The sequence below is a fragment of the Loxodonta africana genome, chromosome 19 (assembly GCF_030014295.1).
Source record: "Loxodonta africana isolate mLoxAfr1 chromosome 19, mLoxAfr1.hap2, whole genome shotgun sequence".
NCBI classification, from domain to species: domain Eukaryota; kingdom Metazoa; phylum Chordata; class Mammalia; order Proboscidea; family Elephantidae; genus Loxodonta; species Loxodonta africana.
The window spans coordinates 8,629,962-8,649,695 of record NC_087360.1 but is presented as its reverse complement, the minus strand read 5'-3'; the positions used below and the strand labels follow the sequence as shown (position 1 = coordinate 8,649,695).

Below are 19,734 nucleotides of genomic sequence, written 5' to 3'. Positions count from 1 at the left end.
TTATTCACTGAACATGTGACTGATTTATCTACAGCACATTTAAATGGGGCAGAACCACACAGAACCGCAATGCCCTTCTCTAGTTCAGAACAGGAAATTGTGCAAAGAACATCTTTATACAGAGTCCAGTGGTTCTCAAACGATGGCCTACGGACCAGCTGCCTCAGAATCGCCTGGCTCCTGTGCTGAAAATACAAATCCCTAGGAATATCCCAGACCTTTGGAAACCACCCTTTGGGGTAATGCCCCAGAATTTGCCTTTTGAACACATTTCCCAAGTGGTTCTTGTCCTCAGTTTAAGAACCACTGCAGCAAGACCCCGAGAGCAGAAATTCAAGTCGTCTTTACTGTTCAGTGTTAACCTTCCTAAGCAAACCAGCTTGCAGAGAGAATAGGCAGTCGGACAGACAGACAGACAGATAGATAGATAATGCTGATCCAGGACATGGAACGGTAATGCACGATTGCTGTTTTACTAAAAGAAAGTCACTCATTTGCCTCTTCCTCAAAAAGTTAAACATGGAACGACCATATGGCCTAGCAATTTCATTCCTGGGTATACATCCCAAAGAACTGAAAGCAGGGACTTAAACAGATACCTGTAAGCAAGTGTTAACAGCATTATTCACAATAGTCAAAAGGTGAAAACAACCTAAGTGTCCATCAACAGATGAGTTTAAACAAAATGTGGTAAATCCGTAAAATGGGAAATTATGCAGCCATAAAAAGGAATGAAGTTCAGATATAGGCTACAACATGGATAACACTGAAAATATGCTCAATGAAAGACACCCGTCACAAAAGACCACTATCATACGACCCCATTTATAAAAAGTATCTAGAGCAGACAAACACATAGAGACAGAAGGTAGATTAGTGGTTAGCAAGGGTTGAGGGGAAGGCAGACGGGGAGTCAGTGCTTACTGGGACTGGAGCTTTTGCCTGGGGTGATGAAAAAGTTTTGGAAACAAATAGTGATGGTTGCACAACATTGCATGATTAATGCCATGGGGTTGTGCACTTGAAAATGGTTAAAATGGCAACTTTTATGTGTATATTTTACCACCCATCTCCCCCGCCAAAAAAAAACCCAAATCACTCAGTAGAGCAGAAGAAAGAATTATCTTCAAGTGGGAACGACCTGATGCAAAGACGTCGAAACCACTCTGGCTGGACCAGGCATTGAAGTGCCAACCAATCTCAATGCTGGATTTTAAGAATTAAAAAAACAAGGGGGGGAAGGTGTTTCAGATGTTCCGTGATATATTTTGGGAGTGCATCTGCTTTCTTCTCTCCACACAACTGTAAATAGATTGTGAAGTGATAACTCATGAAAGAAAACGTGCACCTTCATCTAAAAACAACAGCCAAAAGGTGGCGAGAAGGAGATTTCGTAAAAGCTTTGGGAGTATGCAGCTTAAGGCAGCCTTATTATTACACCACTTGGCCTCACTACAGCTCTGGGGACAGCTGCATATTTGGGGTCATTACTGAGGTGCACAGGAGTCTATGGGCAGTATAGTTACTGTGATCAGCTGCTAACTGAAAGGTTGGAGGTTCAAGTCTACCCAGAGGTACCTTAGAAGAAAGGCCTGGGGATCTACTTACAAAAAATCCAGCCATTGAAAATCCTATGGAACGGAGTTCTGTTCTGACACACACGGGGTCACCGTGAGTCAGAATCAACTCGGTGGCAACTGCTACAAGGTGCACCTGTCCCCAGTCCACTAATAAGTTTCTAAGGCTCACCTCCTTTGTTCTAGAAGCCAAACCTTTTTTTTTTTCTTTTCTTTTTTGAGGTAAAATTCACAAAACATAAAATTAGCCATTTTAAAGTGACAATTCAGTGGCATTTAGTGCATTCGGTGTTGTGCAACCCCCACCTATCTAGTTCTAGGACATTCTCATCACCCCAGAGGGAAACCCTGTACCCACAGAGCAGTTATTCCCATCGCCCCTCACCCCATCCTCCCACTAAACCGGTTTTTCCCCTTCAGGAAGACTCAAATTGCTGGAAGTTGTTTTTGAAATGTCCCTGCTTGTTGCTTATCCTACGTAGGTTAAAAATTGGTCATTTTAGCCTTAAACTGAAAGCAGATTCCCCATCGCTTTGTGATAACAGAAAAGGAGAGGAGATGATGTGGACGAGTGGCTCTTTGGTCCCAGGGGGTCGGTGAGAGCAGCTGGTGGTGTTCTTACATCCGCCAACCCCAGCAGAGCTAGAAAATGGATCAGGGGGACTAGACTACCTCCTGTTTTGGTGTTTCTAGTCATACAGTGCCAGTACTTCCAGAAAGATTTATAATAAATAATGGATCCTTTCCTTCTACAGACACGCCAAGTACTATAAGGAATCCAATATTGAAAAACGGACCCTGATAAAAGTCTTTGGGATTCGTTTTGACATCCTAGTGTTTGGCACCGTAAGTTTCTGCTCCCAGCCCCTGGCACCTCCATCCCTATGATTATGTCCTGGTTATTGTCGTGGCGCCTCCAAGCAGTGTGTGCACTCTGCTCAGAGTCATTAGCTGACGCTGTGCATTTCAAACGTGGGAAAGAAAGAGGAGGAAGAAATGTCCTTGGGGTTCTGTCCACGGACTAATCATCTGACGAGTACAAGAGTAGGACTAGAAGAAATTCTAATTTTCAATTTAAAAATATTCTGATGCTTTAATTAAAAAAAAAAAAAAGGGAGAGAGAGAGAAAGAAATCACTCTAAAAAGCAGTTTGTAAGTACCAGAACCTACCTCAAATTGGCTCAGGGAAAAAAGTCCTTTTTTGGGGACTGCAGTGACCACTTGTGACGAACCCCAGTCTCCCCTCTCTGCTTGACCTGACAATTGCACGTAACAGCCAAGGGGCATTGCTCTGAATTCCAATCGCGACCACTTTTCTACTCTGTTTCCAGGGAGGGAAATTTGACATTATCCAGTTGATCGTGTATATCGGCTCAACCCTCTCCTACTTTGGTTTGGTAAGACAGTCTCTTAAGCTTGATGGAAATCATGTGGCAAAAATGAAGTTCTGAGACATGCTACGATATGGATGACCCTTGAGTACATTATGCTGGATGAAATCAGTCAGTCACAAAAGGATAAATATTGTAGGATTCCACGTATATAAAATATCCAGATACAGGCAAATGCATAGAGACCACAGTTTATCAGTGGCTGCAAGGGAGTGGGGGGAGGAGAGGGGCTGCTTCTTAAGGGGTACAAAGTTTCTGTTTGGGGAGATGAAAAACTTTCGGAAATTGATAGGGGTGATCATTGAACAACACGGTGAATGTAATTAACGTCATTGGATTGCACTCTTAAAATGGTTAAAAGGGCAAATTTTTTATTTATATATATTTTACCACAATAAAAAATTAAAAAAATGATTATCAGAGACACATTAAATCTAAAAAAAAAAAAAGCAGTTTCACAAACGCGGTGCTTCTGTGGGTTTTTCCCAGGCCACTGTGTTCATCGACTTTCTCATCAACACGTACTCGACAGAGTGCTGTGGAAAGTGTGTCCACCCCTACTGTAAGCGCTGCAGGGTGAACGAGTACTACTACAAGAAGAAGTGCGAGACCATCGTAGAGCCCAAGGCGGTAAGGGGCACTGCCCTGCGTGTGTCCGCGCCGTACATACAGGACACCAACACACCCTAGGTTCCCTTAGATCATGGACAAATATGCTAATACAAGGCCCACATGTAACTCTGTCATGGATGAGTCTCTGGACTCCACCCTGGTCAACCCTCTCTCAGATAAATGCTTTGGTCTTAGGGAAGAATAGAAACAAAGATGGAGAGGCCAGATACAGGGAAGACAAACTTTTATGTTCCAGGACTTATCGATTTTGTCAGATATGTTAAATTGGTACAGCCAAAAAGAAAGCAAATACTATAACGACTTTGGAGAACAAATTGGCAGGATCTAACTAATAACACTAAAAAGGGGCATACCTTGAAGCCTGGCATTTTTATTTCTCAATATCTGCCCTAGAGGGACCCCCACAAGAGCACCCAAGTAGTACCTGGGTACGAGGGTGTTCACGCAGCCCTGTTTGTAACGGCATCTACCAGATGTCCACCAACAGGCAAATGGTGAAATAAACTACCGGAAATCCACAATAAGGAGTACCAGGTACCAGTTTAAAGGAATGAGGTACATAATGATAATTGCAAACATTTATACAGCACTTACAATGTGCTGCTAGGCACTCTTCTAAGTGCTTTACATATATTAATTCATTGGATCTTCATAACAACCTTATAAGTAGGTGCTACATTATCTCTGGAGACCTGGTGGTACAGTGGTTAAGTCCTCAGCTGCTAAAAGAAAGGTCGGCGGTTTGAACCTAGCCGCTCCTTGCTCCTCAGGAGAAGGCTGTGGCAGTCTGCTTCTGTAAAGATTACAGCTGTGGAAACCCTACGGGGCAACTCCACTCTGTCCTATAGGGTCGCTACAAGTCAGAATCAAACCAACAGCAGTGAGTTATAATGGATTTCAAGGTGCATGTGTTCAAATACACGTCAGCCTCTCTCCAATATTTTTGCTTCACCTGTAGTGCCAACGTGGCACCGAAAGGTAAAACAGTACCAGCTGTGTTCAATTGTTGTCAACCCTGAAATTAGGATTTTAGAATTATTTATTACTTAGGAATTGTGGATAGATAGGATCCTGGGCCTGGGATAGCATAGTGCTGATCAGTAAGTTGCCATGGGGCCTTGGTGGCGCAGTCGTCAAGTGTTTGCTAACTGGAAGGTTGGAGGTTCAAACCCATAAACTGTTTCCCGGGAGAAAGATGTGGCAGTCCGATTCCGTACAGATTACAGCCTTGGAAACCTATGGGGCAGTTCTACTCTGTCTTATAGGGTCCCTATGAGTTGGAATTACTCAATGGCAGTGGGTTTGGTTTTTCGTTTACTATTGTCTCAAACATTATAGATGCGTAAATTGAGGCATGCTGTTGCCATTAGGTGCCGTCGAGTCGATTTTCAACTCCTAGTGACCCCATGTGACAGAGCAGAACTGCCCCACAGTTTTCTAGGCTGCAATCATTCCGGGAACAGATCGCCATGTCTTTCTCCTGCACAGCTGCTGGGTGGGTTCTAACCAGCAACCCTTCCGTTAGCAGCCAAGTGCTTAACTGTTGTGTTACCAGGGTTCCTTAAATTGAAAGGTTAAATAATTTGCCCAAAGTCATACTGCTAATGAGTGGCAGAACTGAAGATTCCAGCTTAGGCAGGCTGGCTTCAGAATCCATGTTCATAGCTACTGTGTTATAGGTACTGGCAGGAACAGGTAGACATCTTATTGAATGGAAGAAGGCAAACTGTGGAACCACATGCACGATATGATATATGGGATAAAAAACAAAAAGTTGCACATGTAAAGTAATCCTATGTATTTTCTGTGTGCATGTGTGTGTGTACAGAATGTGCTAACAGTAACAATAGTGATAACATGTGTTGTTTCTGTTGTGTGCCGCTGAGTCGATTCCGACTTATAGTGACCTTTTATGACAGAGTAGAGCTGCCCAATAGGGTTTTCTAGGCTGTGATCTTTATGAGAGGAGCCCTGGTGGCACAGTGGTTAAGAGCTTGGCTGCTAACCAAAAGGCTGGCTGTTCAAATCCACCAGCCGCTCCTTGGAAACCCTCTGGGGCAGTTCTACCCTGTCCTATAGGGTTGCTGTAAGTTGGAATTGACTCAATGGGCTTGGCTTTTTTGAATCTTTATGAGAGCAGATCACCAGGGTCTTTTCTCCTGCGGAGCAGCTGGTGGGTTTGAACCACCCATCTTTCAGTTAGCAGCCAAGTGCTTAACCATTGTGCCACTAAGCTCCCTGACAATACATAAACACAAGAAAGTGACAGCAACAGTTGCTTCGGCAAGGTTGCTTCTAAGATGAAGGAGGAGCTAATAGGAATTTTGGGCTCACCTGTATTGTGGTTTGTTTAGTTTTGGGGGGAAATCATTTGCTGGACTTTACTAAGAAGATCTTTTGCATTCGGTGCCATGATTGCCCCGATCAAAGAGAAATCCTGGTACTTGAAAACAACAAAGAGGGTTTCTTTGTCTTCCCCTCAACCAAGAGCATTATTGTCCTCCCTTTCCTGGCAGCTGAATGTATGATTCACTGTCCATTGTACATGTATTTACAACTTGAAATAAAAGTTCATCTTTGCAGCTAAAAATAATCACCACTCCATGGCCCCTGATGGGATAGAATGGAAACAAAACAGTAATTTAAACTGCAACAATTTAACTTTCTTGAGATACTCAATCCAGAGTAAAAAACTGAAGAAACCCAAATTCCTGTTACAGGAATTTTACTTAATGCTTAGTAGAATTAAAAAATTTAGGCTGTACCTGGTACTGGTACAACAACAGACACGTAGACCTATGGAACAGAATCGAGAATTCAGACATAAATCCATTGACATATGAGCAGCTGATATTTGACAAAGGCCCAAAGTCAGTTAAATGGGGAAAAGACAGTCTCTTTAACAGATAGTGCTGGCATAACTGGATATCCATCTGCAAAAAAATGAAACAAGACCCATACTTCACACCATACACAAAAACTAATTCAAAATGAATCAAAGACCTAAATATAAACTCTAAAATGACAAAGATCATGGAAGAAAAAATGGGAACAATGCTAGGAGCCCTAATACAATGGCATAAACAGTATAAAAACATTACTAACAATGCACAAACACCAGAAGAAAAACTAGATAACTGGAAGCCCCTAAAAATCAAACACCTATGCTCATCCACAGATTTCACCAAAAGAGTAAAAAGATTACCTACAGACTAGAAAAAGTTTTTAGCTATGACATTTCTGATCAACATCTCATCTCTAAAATCTACATGATACTGCAAAAACTCAACTACAAAAAGACAAATAAGCCAATTAAAAAATGGGCAAATGATGTGAACAGGCACTTCACCAAAAAGACATTCCGGCAGCTAACAGATACATGAGGAAACGCTCACGGTCATTAGCCATTACAGAAATGCAACTCAAACTACAATGAGATACCATCTCACTCCAACAAGGCTGGCAATAATCCAAAACACACAAATAATAAATGTCAGAGAGGTTGTAGAGAGACTGGAACACTTATACACTGCTGGTGGGAATGTAAAAAGTTACAGCCACTTTGGAAATCGATTTGGCGCTTCCTTAAAAAGCTAGAAATACAACTACCATACAATCCAGCAATCCCACCCCTTGGAATATATCCTAGAGAAATAAGAGCCTTTACACGAACAGATATATGCACACCCATGTTCATTGCAGCACTGTTTACAATAGCAAAAAGATGGAAGCAACCAAGGTGCCCATCAATGGACGAATGGATAAATAAATTATGGTGTATTCACACAATGGAATACTACGCATCAATAAAGAACAGTGAGGAATCTGTGAAACATTCCATAACATGGAGGCATCTGGAAGGCATTATGCTGAGTGAAATTAGTCAGTTGCAAAAGGACAAATATTGTATGAGACCACTATTATAAGAACTCAAGAAATAGTTTAAACACAGAAGAAAATATTCTTTGATGGTTACGAGAGTGGGAAAGGAGAGAGGGAGAGGGGTATTTACTAATTAGATAGTACACAAGAACTATTTTAGGTGAAGGGAAAGACAACACACAATACAGGAGAGGTCAGCACAACTGGACTAAACCAAAAGCAAAGAAGTTTCCTGAATAAACCAAATGCTTCGAAGGCCTGAATAGGAGGGGTGGGGGTCTGGGGACCATGGTCTCAGGGGACATCTAGTCAATTGGCATAATAAAATCTATTAAGAAAACATTCTTCATTCCACTTTGGTGAGTGGTGTCTGAGGTCTTAAACACTAGCGAGTGGCCATCTAAGATGCATCAATTGGTCTCAACCCACCTGGAGCAAAGGAGAATGAAGAACACCAAAGATACAAGGTAATTATGAGCCCAAGAAACAGAAAGGGCCACATAAACCAGAGACTACATCAGCCTAAGACCAGAAGAAGTAGATGGTGCCTGGCTACAACACATGACTGCCTTGACAGGGAACACAACAGAGAATCCCGGATGGAGCAGGAGAGCAGTGGGATGCAGACCTCAAATTCTCGTAAAAAGACTTAATGGTCTGACTGAGACTAGAGGGACGCTGGGGGTCATACTCCCCAGACCTTCTGTCGGTCCAAGACTGGAACCACTCCCAAAGCCAACTCTTCAGACAGGCACTGGACTGGGCTGTAAGACAGAAAATGATACTGGTTAGGGGTTAGCTTCTTGGTTCAGGTGGACACATGAGACTATGTGGGCAGCTCCTGTCTGGAGGGGAGATGAGAAGGCAGAGGGGGACAGAAGCTGGCTGAATGGGCACGGGAATACGGGGCGGGGGGCGGGGGAGAAAAGGAGTGTGCTGTCTCATTAGGGGGAGAGCAACTAGGAGTACACAGGGAGATGTATACAAATTTTTGTATGAGGGACTGATTTGGTTTGTAAACTTTCACTTAAAGCACAATAAAAAGAAAAAAAAATTAGGCTGTAAGCTGTGGACACTCTGAATCTAAAAGTTAAGGTGATCTGGGAAGTCTGTACTTTTGTGGAATTTTTCTGTAAATCAACAACTGCTCTAAAAAATGAAGTCTATTAAAAAACAAAAAAAAGTTAAGGTGCATTTACTCAGAAATTATTCATTCTTGGTTAATGGGAGTTTTGAGTTAACTTTGTTAAAAGTTTGTCATTTGTTAAGTGGGAATAATAGTTGCCTTTGAATACATCCAGGTATTTTCAGATATGCAGTTCTTGGTAATTTCATGCAAAATGGGTAAATTTTGTAACCTTTTTTCTCCCAGACATTGAAGTATGTGTCCTTTGTGGACGAACCTTACATCAGGATGGTGGACCGGCAGCTACTCGGGAAAAGCCTGCAAAATATCAAGGGTAAAGAAGTCCCAGTAAGTTAAAGCATTTGGTCTTTTTAGTTGTTTTTAAAAAGAAAACCTGAGAAAAAATGAACATAAATGATGGCAGTTGGGTCAATGTCTCTTGGAGGATAACACACAGATTTTCCAGCAGAGGGACCCTGGTGGGAAGGAGAGAGTGGAGCTAAGGCAACAAGTCTTTACTGTCTGTTGGAGCTCGGGAAACCCTGGTGGCATAGTGGTTAAGTGCTACAGCTGCTAACCAAGAGGCTGGCAATTCAAATCCGCCAGGCGCTCCTTGGAAACTCTATGGGGCAGTTCTACTCCCTCCTGTAGGGTCACTATGAGTCGGAATTGACTCAATGGCAGTGGGTTGGTTTTTTTTTTTTTTTGGTTTGGAGCTCTAGTTGGAAACCCTGGTGGTATAGTGGGTAAGAGCTATAGCTTCTAACTAGAACCGTCAGCAGTTCAAATCCACCAGGAGCTCCTTGGAAACTCTATGACACAGTTCTACTCTGTCCTATGAGGTCACTAAGAGTCAGACTCAGTGGCAATGGGTTTTGTTTGGTTTTTGGTTTGGAGCTCTACTTCCAAAAAATCAGCTACTGAATATCTCATGGGGTACACACATGGAGTCGACAGGAGTTGGAGTTGACTCGATGGCAACTGGTTGGTTGCTTATGTGCTGGGCAGGTCCGTAGGCAGCACAAATGGTTTGCGCTTGACTACTAATCTAAAGGTTGGTGGTTCAAACCCAGTAAGTGGTACCACCAAAAGAAAGGCCTGGCAAGATGTTTCCGGTAAGATTACAGCCAAGAAAACCCTATGGAGCACAGTTCTAGTCAGTCATACACAGGGTCACCAGGTGTTGGAATTGATTTGACAACAATAGGTTTTATGTCCTAAGCACTGCCTTAGATAATGGGGATATGACAATAAACAAAGCAGACAGCATCCCTGCTTTCATATGGAAGAAGGATAACCAAGTGAACATATAAATAAGATTATTTCAGATGGTGATAAGTACATTAAAGGACGGAGGCTACCATGATGTGGTAAGAGAATAACCTTGGATTGGGGGCACTACCTAAACTGGGTGGTCAGGGACAGAAGGTCTCCCTGAAGAGGTGAGGACTAAATTGAGGCCAGGCCTTTCTGAAATTCACTTTCTAAATCTGTAAAACGGAGATAATGATATGTATCTCATGTGGGTTCTTAGAAGGCTTACATGAGGCAGTGCTAGTTTGTAAAGTACTAGCACAGCCCTGATACAAAGTATTTAACGAGTAACAACTGCTATTATTAATATGGAAACCCTGATGGCATAGTAGTTAAGAGCTACGTCTGCTAATCAAAAGGTCAGCAGTTCAAATCCACCAGGCACTCCTTGGAAACTCTATGGGGCAGTTCTAATCTGTCCTAGAGGGTCACTATGAGTCGGAGTCGACTCGACGGCAATGGGTTTAGCTTTATTTTTTATTAATATAAGATTAAATGTGACTATATAAATTTATCCTAAAATTAGAGAACTTAGAACCCTAGGGGTTGTCATTGCTGATGGGTTTGGAAACTCTTTCAGAGACCCCCGAAGGACTTCACAGACCTGTCCAAGCTGCACCTGTCTTTGTACGAGCCACCCCCAACTCCAGACCAACTGCTGGAAATGCAGCCGCTTAATGAAGAGGTGATTAGTAGGTCTAGTGACAGTAGGTCCCGTGACAGCCCGAGCTGGTGCCAGTGTGGAAACTGCCTCCCCTCCCAACTCCCCATCCAAACTTCCAGATGCCTGGAAGAGCTGTGCTGTCGGAAGAAGCCCGGTGCCTGCATCACCACCTCAGACCTGTTCCAGAAGCTGGTCCTGTCCAGACACAACCTGCAGTTCCTCCTGCTTTACCAAGAGCCCTTGCTGGCGCTGGACCCAGAGTCCACCAACAGCCAGCTGCGGCACTGCGCCTACAGGTGCTACACCACCTGGCGCTTTGGCTCCCATGACATGGCTGACTTTGCCATCTTGCCCAGCTGCTGCCGCTGGAGGATCCGGACAGAGTTTCCCACGAGCAAAGGCCAGTACAGTGGCTTCAAGAGTCCTTACTGATGGCACAGGTTGGGTGCTTCAGTCACATGAACGTCACCATTGCTTACACCTTGAGCTTCGCTTTGAACTTCGTCTTCAAAGACCTGTGGCCAATCTTTCAGCCAAAGGAAAATGTACTTTCTGGTTCTGTAACTCTGTGTCAGAGAGCAGAGTGGCCTGATTAAACAAAGAGACAAACCAACCAACCAACTGGAAGCCCTCAGCACCAACTGATGGTCAAGAGATTTAGGTTTCAGTCTGAATTCTGTCCCTAGGGAGTTGTGTGGCCCTGGGGCTGTAACCTCTGTGTCTCCTTCTTAACCAACCAACTCTCCCACGTAGATATTGGGAGGACAAATTGAGACAGTTAATTTGTATGTGAACTGTACTGTTAATGTTAAAAGAGACGTATGAATGCAAAGGATCCCATGATGAGGCCAGTCTAGGAGAGTGATCAACTAAGAGCAAACCCTCTGGGCCCTAGTTCGAGGATGTGGAAGGTTAAAGATGGTCACAAATTCTTAGCCACTCGTGCCTTGAGACTTGAGGTTTATGTCTCCTTCCCTTGAATCTGGGTAGGCTTTGATTGCTTTATCTAACAGTGGAAGTGACATTGACAGCTTCAGGCCTTGGTTCTGGCAGCTTCTACTTCCTGTCCCTTGGAACTCTTGCTGTGCGGGAATCCAGCCACCACGTAAGAAGCCTGGCTACCCTGAGATCGCCCTGTTGTGAGGAAGCCCAAGCAGCAATGTGGAGAGGACAGACGCCCAACCAGCCCCCAGCTGTACGAACCACCCAAGCCCAGCCACCAGACACAAGAAGAGAAGACGCCTTCAGGTGGCTCCACACCTGCTCACATGACTGCGACTGCAGGAGAGACCGCAAATGAGAACGGCCCAGTCACCACAAATTGTTTTAAGCACTAAGTTTTAGGTTGGTTTAATAACTGGGACAGAGAGCAAATCTGACTCATGGGGACACAGCCCATTATTTCCCTGGTTCTGAGGTTCTTAGGGAGCCTGGATCATCCCTGGAGCCCCTCGGGGTTTAGGTTTCTATTTAGCTATTCTAGAAGGGCTGCAGACCAAACCATGTAACTCACCAGCCTAGCCCCAGAATCCATCGAGTCTAACTACAGAGATACCCAGTGCAGTCCAGTGCCCACCACATTTCTGTGGCAGGGAGTGACTACTGCTGTCAGAACCTGGAAAAGGCTGCCTTTATGCCTTTAGCGGGGACACTGGTGGTTCAGTGCTAAAATTCTCATCTTCTACGCAGAAGACTAGGGTTCAGTTCCCAGTCAATGCACCTCACACACAGCTACCACCCGTCTGTCAGTGAAGGCTTGCATGTTGCTATGATGCTAAACAGGTTTTAGCAGAGCTTCTAGACTAAGATGGACTAGGAAGAAAGGCCTGGCAACCTACTTATGAAAATCAGACCATGAAAACCCTATGGATCACAACAGTCTGATCTACAATTGATCATGGAGACGGCACACGGCCGGGCAGCGTCTCATTCTGTTGTGCATGGGGTCGCTATGAGTCTCCTGGACTCATGCCTACTCGACGGCAGCTAATAATAACATATGCCTTTATCGTCCTGTGCTTCGCAGCCAATCAGAATCGATGCAGTCTGGATGCTACTTAAAAAGCAACTCACACTCAAACCTTTACCATTTCTAAACATCAACTGCTAAGGGTGTGAAAATGGATAGCTGCAGGTTTTAAGATCCTCCTGCTGATCTTTTCTGTGGTTTTAGCACTAGTGTTAGCTATTTATCTATTTCTAAACAGCCACCTTAAAGAATAAGTAGTTTAGAAACCACTAGTCAACACTGTGACTGACAAAGGACCTGTGAGTTTTTTTATACATACGCTAAGATTTACTGTATTGGTACTTCTTAAAAAATCAGCAGCTTTCTATTTTATTAATGTAAAATAAGGATAAAGACCCTCTTTTTGTGACCCAGGATATTTTCTGGCTCTACACTCAGGAATCAAGTTAATCAGGCCAGATTGAACTTGCATTTTTACTGCCTTTCAGAGATATTTTTGAAAACTGGATAATACCTGGCTTCTTGGGAATAGAAATTACTTACTCCAAAATTCTACGTAACTGCTAAAGGCTTCTATTTTGACGACCTCTGAGCCGTCACACCTTCACTTTTTGAAGCCTTGTTCCTAGTGTGTTTCTATCACCTTGTTGAGGCCCCAGGTGGAATCAGAACTGGAAATGGCAAATAATCCCTGATCTACCTCCTGGCTTTCCTTCTCCTTCCCCGCTGACGCTCAGCCTGAGAGACGAAGTGTTACTTCAACTGTGTGGTAGACGTCGGACACTTCCTACAATAACGTGGACCATATTTATAGTCCTATTTTTAGTCTACTGTGTAAAATGACATCATTGTCAACAGCCCCATTTTGTAGGATCTGTTTCCTTGTACTTAAACCCATGCTTGTATTGTGGTAACCACACAGTATTCATCACTTTGTCCCCGTGTCAGAAGGGAGGAGATCCGCTTTCTTGCTGTAACATTGGCTAAGTTCATGTACAGCTCGTAATGGACTTACATTTCTCTCCTTAGAGTGACCATTGTTTAAGCCCTTCTTAATTCTCAGTTATGTAGGTGTCTTAACTTGACTGTTTTGATAATAATAAAAATACATATGATCCATGTTTATTTAAGTCTCCTCTTTACTTCCTTCTTTTTAGAAGGTCCCCAGTTCACAGTTGATTCATTCAACATTCGAAAACGTTTGAAATCTCTCTTTTTTTTTTAAATAGTACTTAGTACTCTCTGGACTTACTTGACTTTATTATGTCTCTCTCTCATTAAGACACTCATTGGGAACTAACGAGAAATAAGGTTGCTGTTCTCATGGAGGGTGAGGAGGTGGGATATTAATCAAATAATTCAAGCAAATATAAACTTGTCACAACTTGTTACAATGAAGAGGTAAAAGAGCTTATAATAGGGGAATGTGATCTATTAGGGGATGACCAGAGAAGCTCTCCCTGAGGAAAGAGGCCTTTAGCTGAACTCTGGGGAATAAGTACTAGTTAACTAGGTGCAGAGGTGAGGGAAGAGGCATGTATGAAGGGAACAGGCAGTGGGAACAGCATGTGCAAAGCCGCTGGGGCAGAAAGAGCAAACAGGTTTGTAGAACTGAAAGAAGACCCCATGATTGTACCATAAAGAGTAAGGGGAAGTAAGACGTGAGATATGGCTGGACAGGGAGGCAGGGTAGTTCACATCCCCTTGCCATCAGGTCGATTCTGACTCATAGTCCATAGCAAGGAGCTTTGTCTTTATTCTAAGAGCGCTGCAGCCCCCGAAGGGTTTTAAGCAGAAGCCTGGTAAGATCCTGTTTGGTTTTTTTAACGATCACTGTGATCTCTGTGTATGGGGAATGAACTAGGAGTGGTGGCAGATATGGTTATAATTTTCATTTTGGTCTCTCTCTACTCCTTGAAACATTTGCCCCAAATACGCAGTAAAATGGACTGGTTCTCTTTTCTCTCGTCCTCTTCCTCCTGGGAAGTCATAAAAAGACTGGCAGCAAGAGAAGGAAAAGTTTTGGTACGCCTCAATTTTGAGATCATCTACCAGCCCAAACTGGTGGGGATGAAATCTCTTGTTGAGCTTCAGGTCAAGGGCAGGAGTGTAATGAGTCTGGAGATGAAGGTCAGTCGACAGCCTACTGAGATGCCACCCTGTGGTGTAAGGCCTAAAACTAAGGCCTGATATTATGTGTTGCCGTGTGTTAACTTGACTATACTAGGCTCAGCATGGAGTCACTTGTGCTGAGCCCCACATCAGCAAACGAATCCTAAGCAAGTTTTATTTCCCAGAAGCAGAAACCCAAGTCAATCAATTGACTCTTCCGGAAACAGAAAGCTAAGCTAGCCAATTAGGACTTGCCTGGTCAATTTAACCTAGTTCAAAATTTCCCCTTAATCTCAAGTAAGGAAAGAAAATGACCACCCGTCAATCCAGAAGCACAGCCTTCACGTTCCTGTGTGTCTGTGCCCACAAAACCCTTCTGCTTTACTGAGTTTGGAACTCTTGTCTGACTTCCAGACCAGATGTTCCCTGGTTCATGAATTGAAAAATAAAGCTTTTGAGTTTGCACACAAATTTAATATTGTGGAAATTTTATTTCTTTTTAACACATGACTGCTGGTAAAATGGGGAGGGCCTCCAATAAGCTAAATGCTGGGTCCACTTTCCACTCTACTCCCATGGACAAGGTCCCCTAGCCAAACAACCCTCCTTATCAAATGGACCAAATGCTGTTCCTGTTTATCCTTAAATTAACCAAACCAAACCCATTGCCATGGAGTCGATTCCAACTCATCACGACCCTGAATAGCGAGTTTCAATTCTTGGCCTGCCTGTGGAATTTATTCAAACAAGCCAGCCACATCCTCCCATGAGAACCAGGGGGCACCTCACCCACTTGTTACTACAAAGCTTGCCTCCCACAACCCCTGGCTGTTCACTCTGCTCCCAAGTGCCACCACCATGTGGCTCTGTGTGGCGTGTGGTGTCCTCCTCCCCTGGCTGTGAGTATATGTGACTAATACACTGCTGTCACTCTCATTTGCTCAGTGTTAGGTGTCATGTGTTCAGCCATCCCCATAACCCTAGAGCAAGAATCCCTCCTTCATCAATGGGATAAAGAGGAGTTGATTCAAACACACCATAATTTTGGGCCAACCTCAAAGATAAGAAGCTTAGCTTGGCTTCTACCCTGTCAGTCTTGGAAGGCACAAAGTCGTTGTCTGCACAAAAGTCATGCCTACCAGAGCCAACAAAGAACTGTGACCACCACTCCCATTTATTCAACTCATCCATGTGAACGCACCGGGGCCTGGCTTCACTTTCTGCTGCTTTTGTGTTTTTTAACCTGAATTTAATCACATGCATCTATCTGTCTGAGAATCCCTGAAATGTACCGACTCAATTCCTTCTACTCTCTTTTGAATACATTTAGACACCATGGTCTTCTTACACTTTTACTGTGATCTTTCACCTTCCTGTTTTCCATTCTGAAAGGCTTATGAATCATGTTTCCAAAATAAATGATGATCTGTAGAAAAGGTTTTGTATGTCTAACATCCTTAATTCCTTTTATTAAATTATCGAGGTCACATGAGCCTTTGTCCTTAGGAATCTGTGAAGGAGGCAGTCCATGCTGACTGGATATTTTAACCAAATAATACCATACTTGACAGACCTGGATAAGGGCCAACTCAAACATGGGCTTATCTAAGCCTGTCTAGAACAATTTGGCAGGATCACTAACATTTAAAAGGGCGTACCTTACTGCCTTGCATTTCCTCTCGATACCTGCCCTAGAGCGGCCCTCACATGAGCATCCAAGTAGTACATGTGTAAAAATAGCTGCAACAATGGACTCAAACATACCAATGATCACAAAGATGGCACAGGACTGGGCAATGTTTCATTCTGTTATACATAGTGTCACTGAGTCAGATCCAACTCAACAGCGACTAACAATGTATTTATCTTATTGTATTAATACATTAAAAAAAAAAAAAAAACCAAACCCACTGCTGTCGAATTGATTCCAACTGATATTGACCCTATAGGACAAGAATATAACTGCCCCATGGGGTTTCCAAGGAGCAGCTGATAGATTTGAACTGCCAGGCTTTTGGTTAGCAGCCAAACACTTAACCGTTGTGCCACCAGGGCCCCATTTAATACATCACATTACTGTATCAGTTGTATCAGATCAATCACATCGTATCTATCATGTCATATCATATTTTCACCAGCAAACAATAAACTCCTGAATGGCAAGGAGCTCATTTTAGGTTTGTGTCACTAACATACCTACTCCAGCACAGCGATGCAGTGGGCAAGAGTTTGGACCCTGGAAACAGACCTCCTGAGTTCAAATCCTGGCTCTGCCACTTACTGGCTCAGTGGCACCCAGGCAGCTTATCTAATCCTTATGAACCTGGTTTGTGTCCAAGGGTTGTTTTGGGTAGTAAATGTTATGAGCGTACATGTAAGGCACTTAGCCCAATAGTTGGCACAGAGTAAGCACTCGATAAATGTTGTTGTCCTCAGGTCCCCTTGAGCTGGTTCAGACTCATAGCAAGCCCATGAACAACAGAACGAAACACTGCCCAGTTCAGTGCCATCCTCACAATCATTGTTACGCTTGAGCCCATTGTTGCAGCCACTGTGTCAATTTGATCGTTGAAGGTCTTCCTCTTTTTCACTGACCCTCTACTTTACCAAGCATGGGGTCCTTCTTCAGGGACTGATCCCTCCTGATAACATGTCCAAATTATGTGAGATGTAGTCTCACCATCCTGGCTTCTAAGGAACATTCTTGTACTTCTTCCAAGACAGATTTCTTCATTCTTTGGCAGTCCATGGTATATCCAATATTCTTTGTCAACACCACAATTTAAAGGCATCAATTCTTCTTTGGTCTTCCTTATTCATCATCCAGCTTTCACATGCATATGAGGCGACTGAAAACACCATGGCTTGGGTAAGGCACATCTTAGTCTTCCAGATAATATCTTTCTTTTCAACACTTAAAAGAGATCTTTTGCAGCGGATCTGCCCGATGCAATGTGTCATTTGATTTCCTGACTGCTGCTTCTATGGGTGTTAACTGTGGATCCAAGTAAAATGAAATCCTTGAGAGCTTCAATCTTTTCTCCATTTATCATCATGATGTTGCTTATTGGTCCAGTTGTAAGAATTTCTGTTTTGTGTTGAGGTGCAATCCACACTGAAGGCTGTGGTCTTTGATCTTCATTAATAAGTGCTCTCTGTGGGCCAGGAACCCCACCACGCGGGTCTCCTGCTGCCAGTTCTCTGCTGCTGTATCTCTCCTGTTGGTCTCTCCTTCTTTGCTGGTGATGGGCTCCTCCTCTCTGCTCCGGAATTGGCTCTCTTTAAAGGCAAAACTGATGAATCCCCTTGGTAGGTCACAATTACCCTATCACACAGTCCTGTCTAATCACCTTGGTAGGAGTTACAAGACCATGGCTAGGAAGGCCATACACAAAAGTAAGTAATCACATGGCAGCCATTTGTATATCTTCTTTGGAGAAGTGTGTATTCAAATCCTTTGTCCATTTTTAAATTGGATTATTTAACTTTTAATTTGAATTATAAGGTTTTTTTGTTTTTGCTTTAATATACTGGATACTAGACTCTTAGCAGATAATGATTTGCCAATATTTTCTCCCATTCTATGGGTTGTCTTTTCACTTTCTTGATACTGTCCTTTGAAGCACAAAACTTTTTAATGTTGATAAAGTCCAATTTGCATATTTTTTTCTCTGGTTAATTCTGCTTCAGATGTCATAGCTAAGAAACCATTGCCTAATCCAACATTATCAAGTTTTACACCTATGTTTCCTTTTAAGAGTTTTATAGTTTTAGCTCTTACTTTTAGGGCTTTGGTTCAGTTTATTTTTGTATATGGTGTGCATTTAGGTTCCAACTTCATTTTTTTGCATGTGGCTATACAGTTGTCCTGCATGCACAGCACCATATGCATGCGAAAGCTGGAGAATGAATAAGGAAGACCGAAGAAGAATTGACGCTTTTGAATCATGGTGTTGGCAAAGAATACTGACTATACCATGGACTGCCAAAAGAACAAACAAATCTGTCTTGGAAGAAGTACAGCCAGAATGCTCCTTAGAAGCAAGGATGGCAAGACTATGTCTCACATACTTTGGACATGTTGTCAGGAGGGATCAGTCCCTACAAGGACATCATGCTTGGTAAAGTACAGGGCCAACAAAAAAGAGGAAGACCCTCAATGAGATGGATTGACACAGTGGCTGCAACAATGGGCTCAAGCATAACGATTGTGAGGATAGCGCAGGACTGGGCAGTGTTTGGTTCTGTTGTACAGGGGGTCACTATGAGTCGGAACCGACTCAACGGCACCTAACAATAATACAGTTGTCTCAGCACTATTTGTTGAAAAGACAGTTTTTTTCCCTATTGAATGGTCTTGGCACCTTGTCACAAATACTGTTTGTTTTTCAACAAAATTCCCAAGGTCGATTAACTGGCCACACCCAGTCAAGCACACAACAAAAAATCAACCACATGTGATTAAGATGTGCATATTTAGAAACCCCAAACTATAATCAGCACTTATTTTTACTTTATATAATACTAAGATTATTCTGGCTAGTACATTGATTATATTCACTATCTTGATTGTGGCGATGGTTTCATGGGTGTATACTGTACATCTGTCAAAGTATGTATATTATCGAATTGTACATTATAAATATGTGCAGTTTATTTTATGTTAATTATACCTCGATAAAAGGTCAGCAGTTCAAATCCACCAGCCACTCCTTAGAAACCCTAGTGGGCAATTCTACTCTGTCCTACAGGGTCGCTATGAGTTGGAACCGACTTATGGCACCTAACAACAACAAAGCTGTTTACAAAAGAACGTACACAAAGGACAAGAATGTAAATGAAATGACTTTTTTTTTATCCTAATCATTTTTCAGAATCAACCTCTCTGGGCCTAAGGATAGGTTACCAAATAGAAATTTAGGAAAACTTGTATTTCTACATTCAACTAACTTCATTCCAATATGCAAGCAAATCATTTCAATTCAAGACTTGTAAGACTGGGACCAATTCATTACTACAGAATAAACGTTAATGAGGGCTTGAGAATAGGTTTTGATTCTTAAGGA

At 42.9% G+C, this 19,734-nt stretch overlaps 1 protein-coding gene across 4 annotated transcripts in view; it reads left to right on the top strand.

The window, feature by feature from the left end:
• P2RX7 (purinergic receptor P2X 7) overlaps positions 1-19,093 on the top strand; it is a 55,633-nt gene extending 36,540 nt beyond the window's left edge. For 3 of the 4 annotated variants that reach the window (XM_064272168.1, XM_003420299.4, XM_023539282.2), the window contains 5 exons: positions 2,333-2,423; positions 2,909-2,974; positions 3,458-3,598; positions 8,856-8,957; positions 10,504-13,681. In XM_064272168.1, the coding sequence (XP_064128238.1) occupies positions 2,333-2,423; positions 2,909-2,974; positions 3,458-3,598; positions 8,856-8,957; positions 10,504-11,019 (916 nt within the window). In that variant the 3' untranslated portion in view covers positions 11,020-13,681. Of the gene's footprint in view, positions 1-2,332; positions 2,424-2,908; positions 2,975-3,457; positions 3,599-8,855; positions 8,958-10,503; positions 13,682-18,531 lie in introns of those variants that run through there. The other variant, XM_064272169.1, reaches the window with a different exon arrangement.
• The last annotated feature ends 641 nt before the right edge of the window (positions 19,094-19,734 follow it).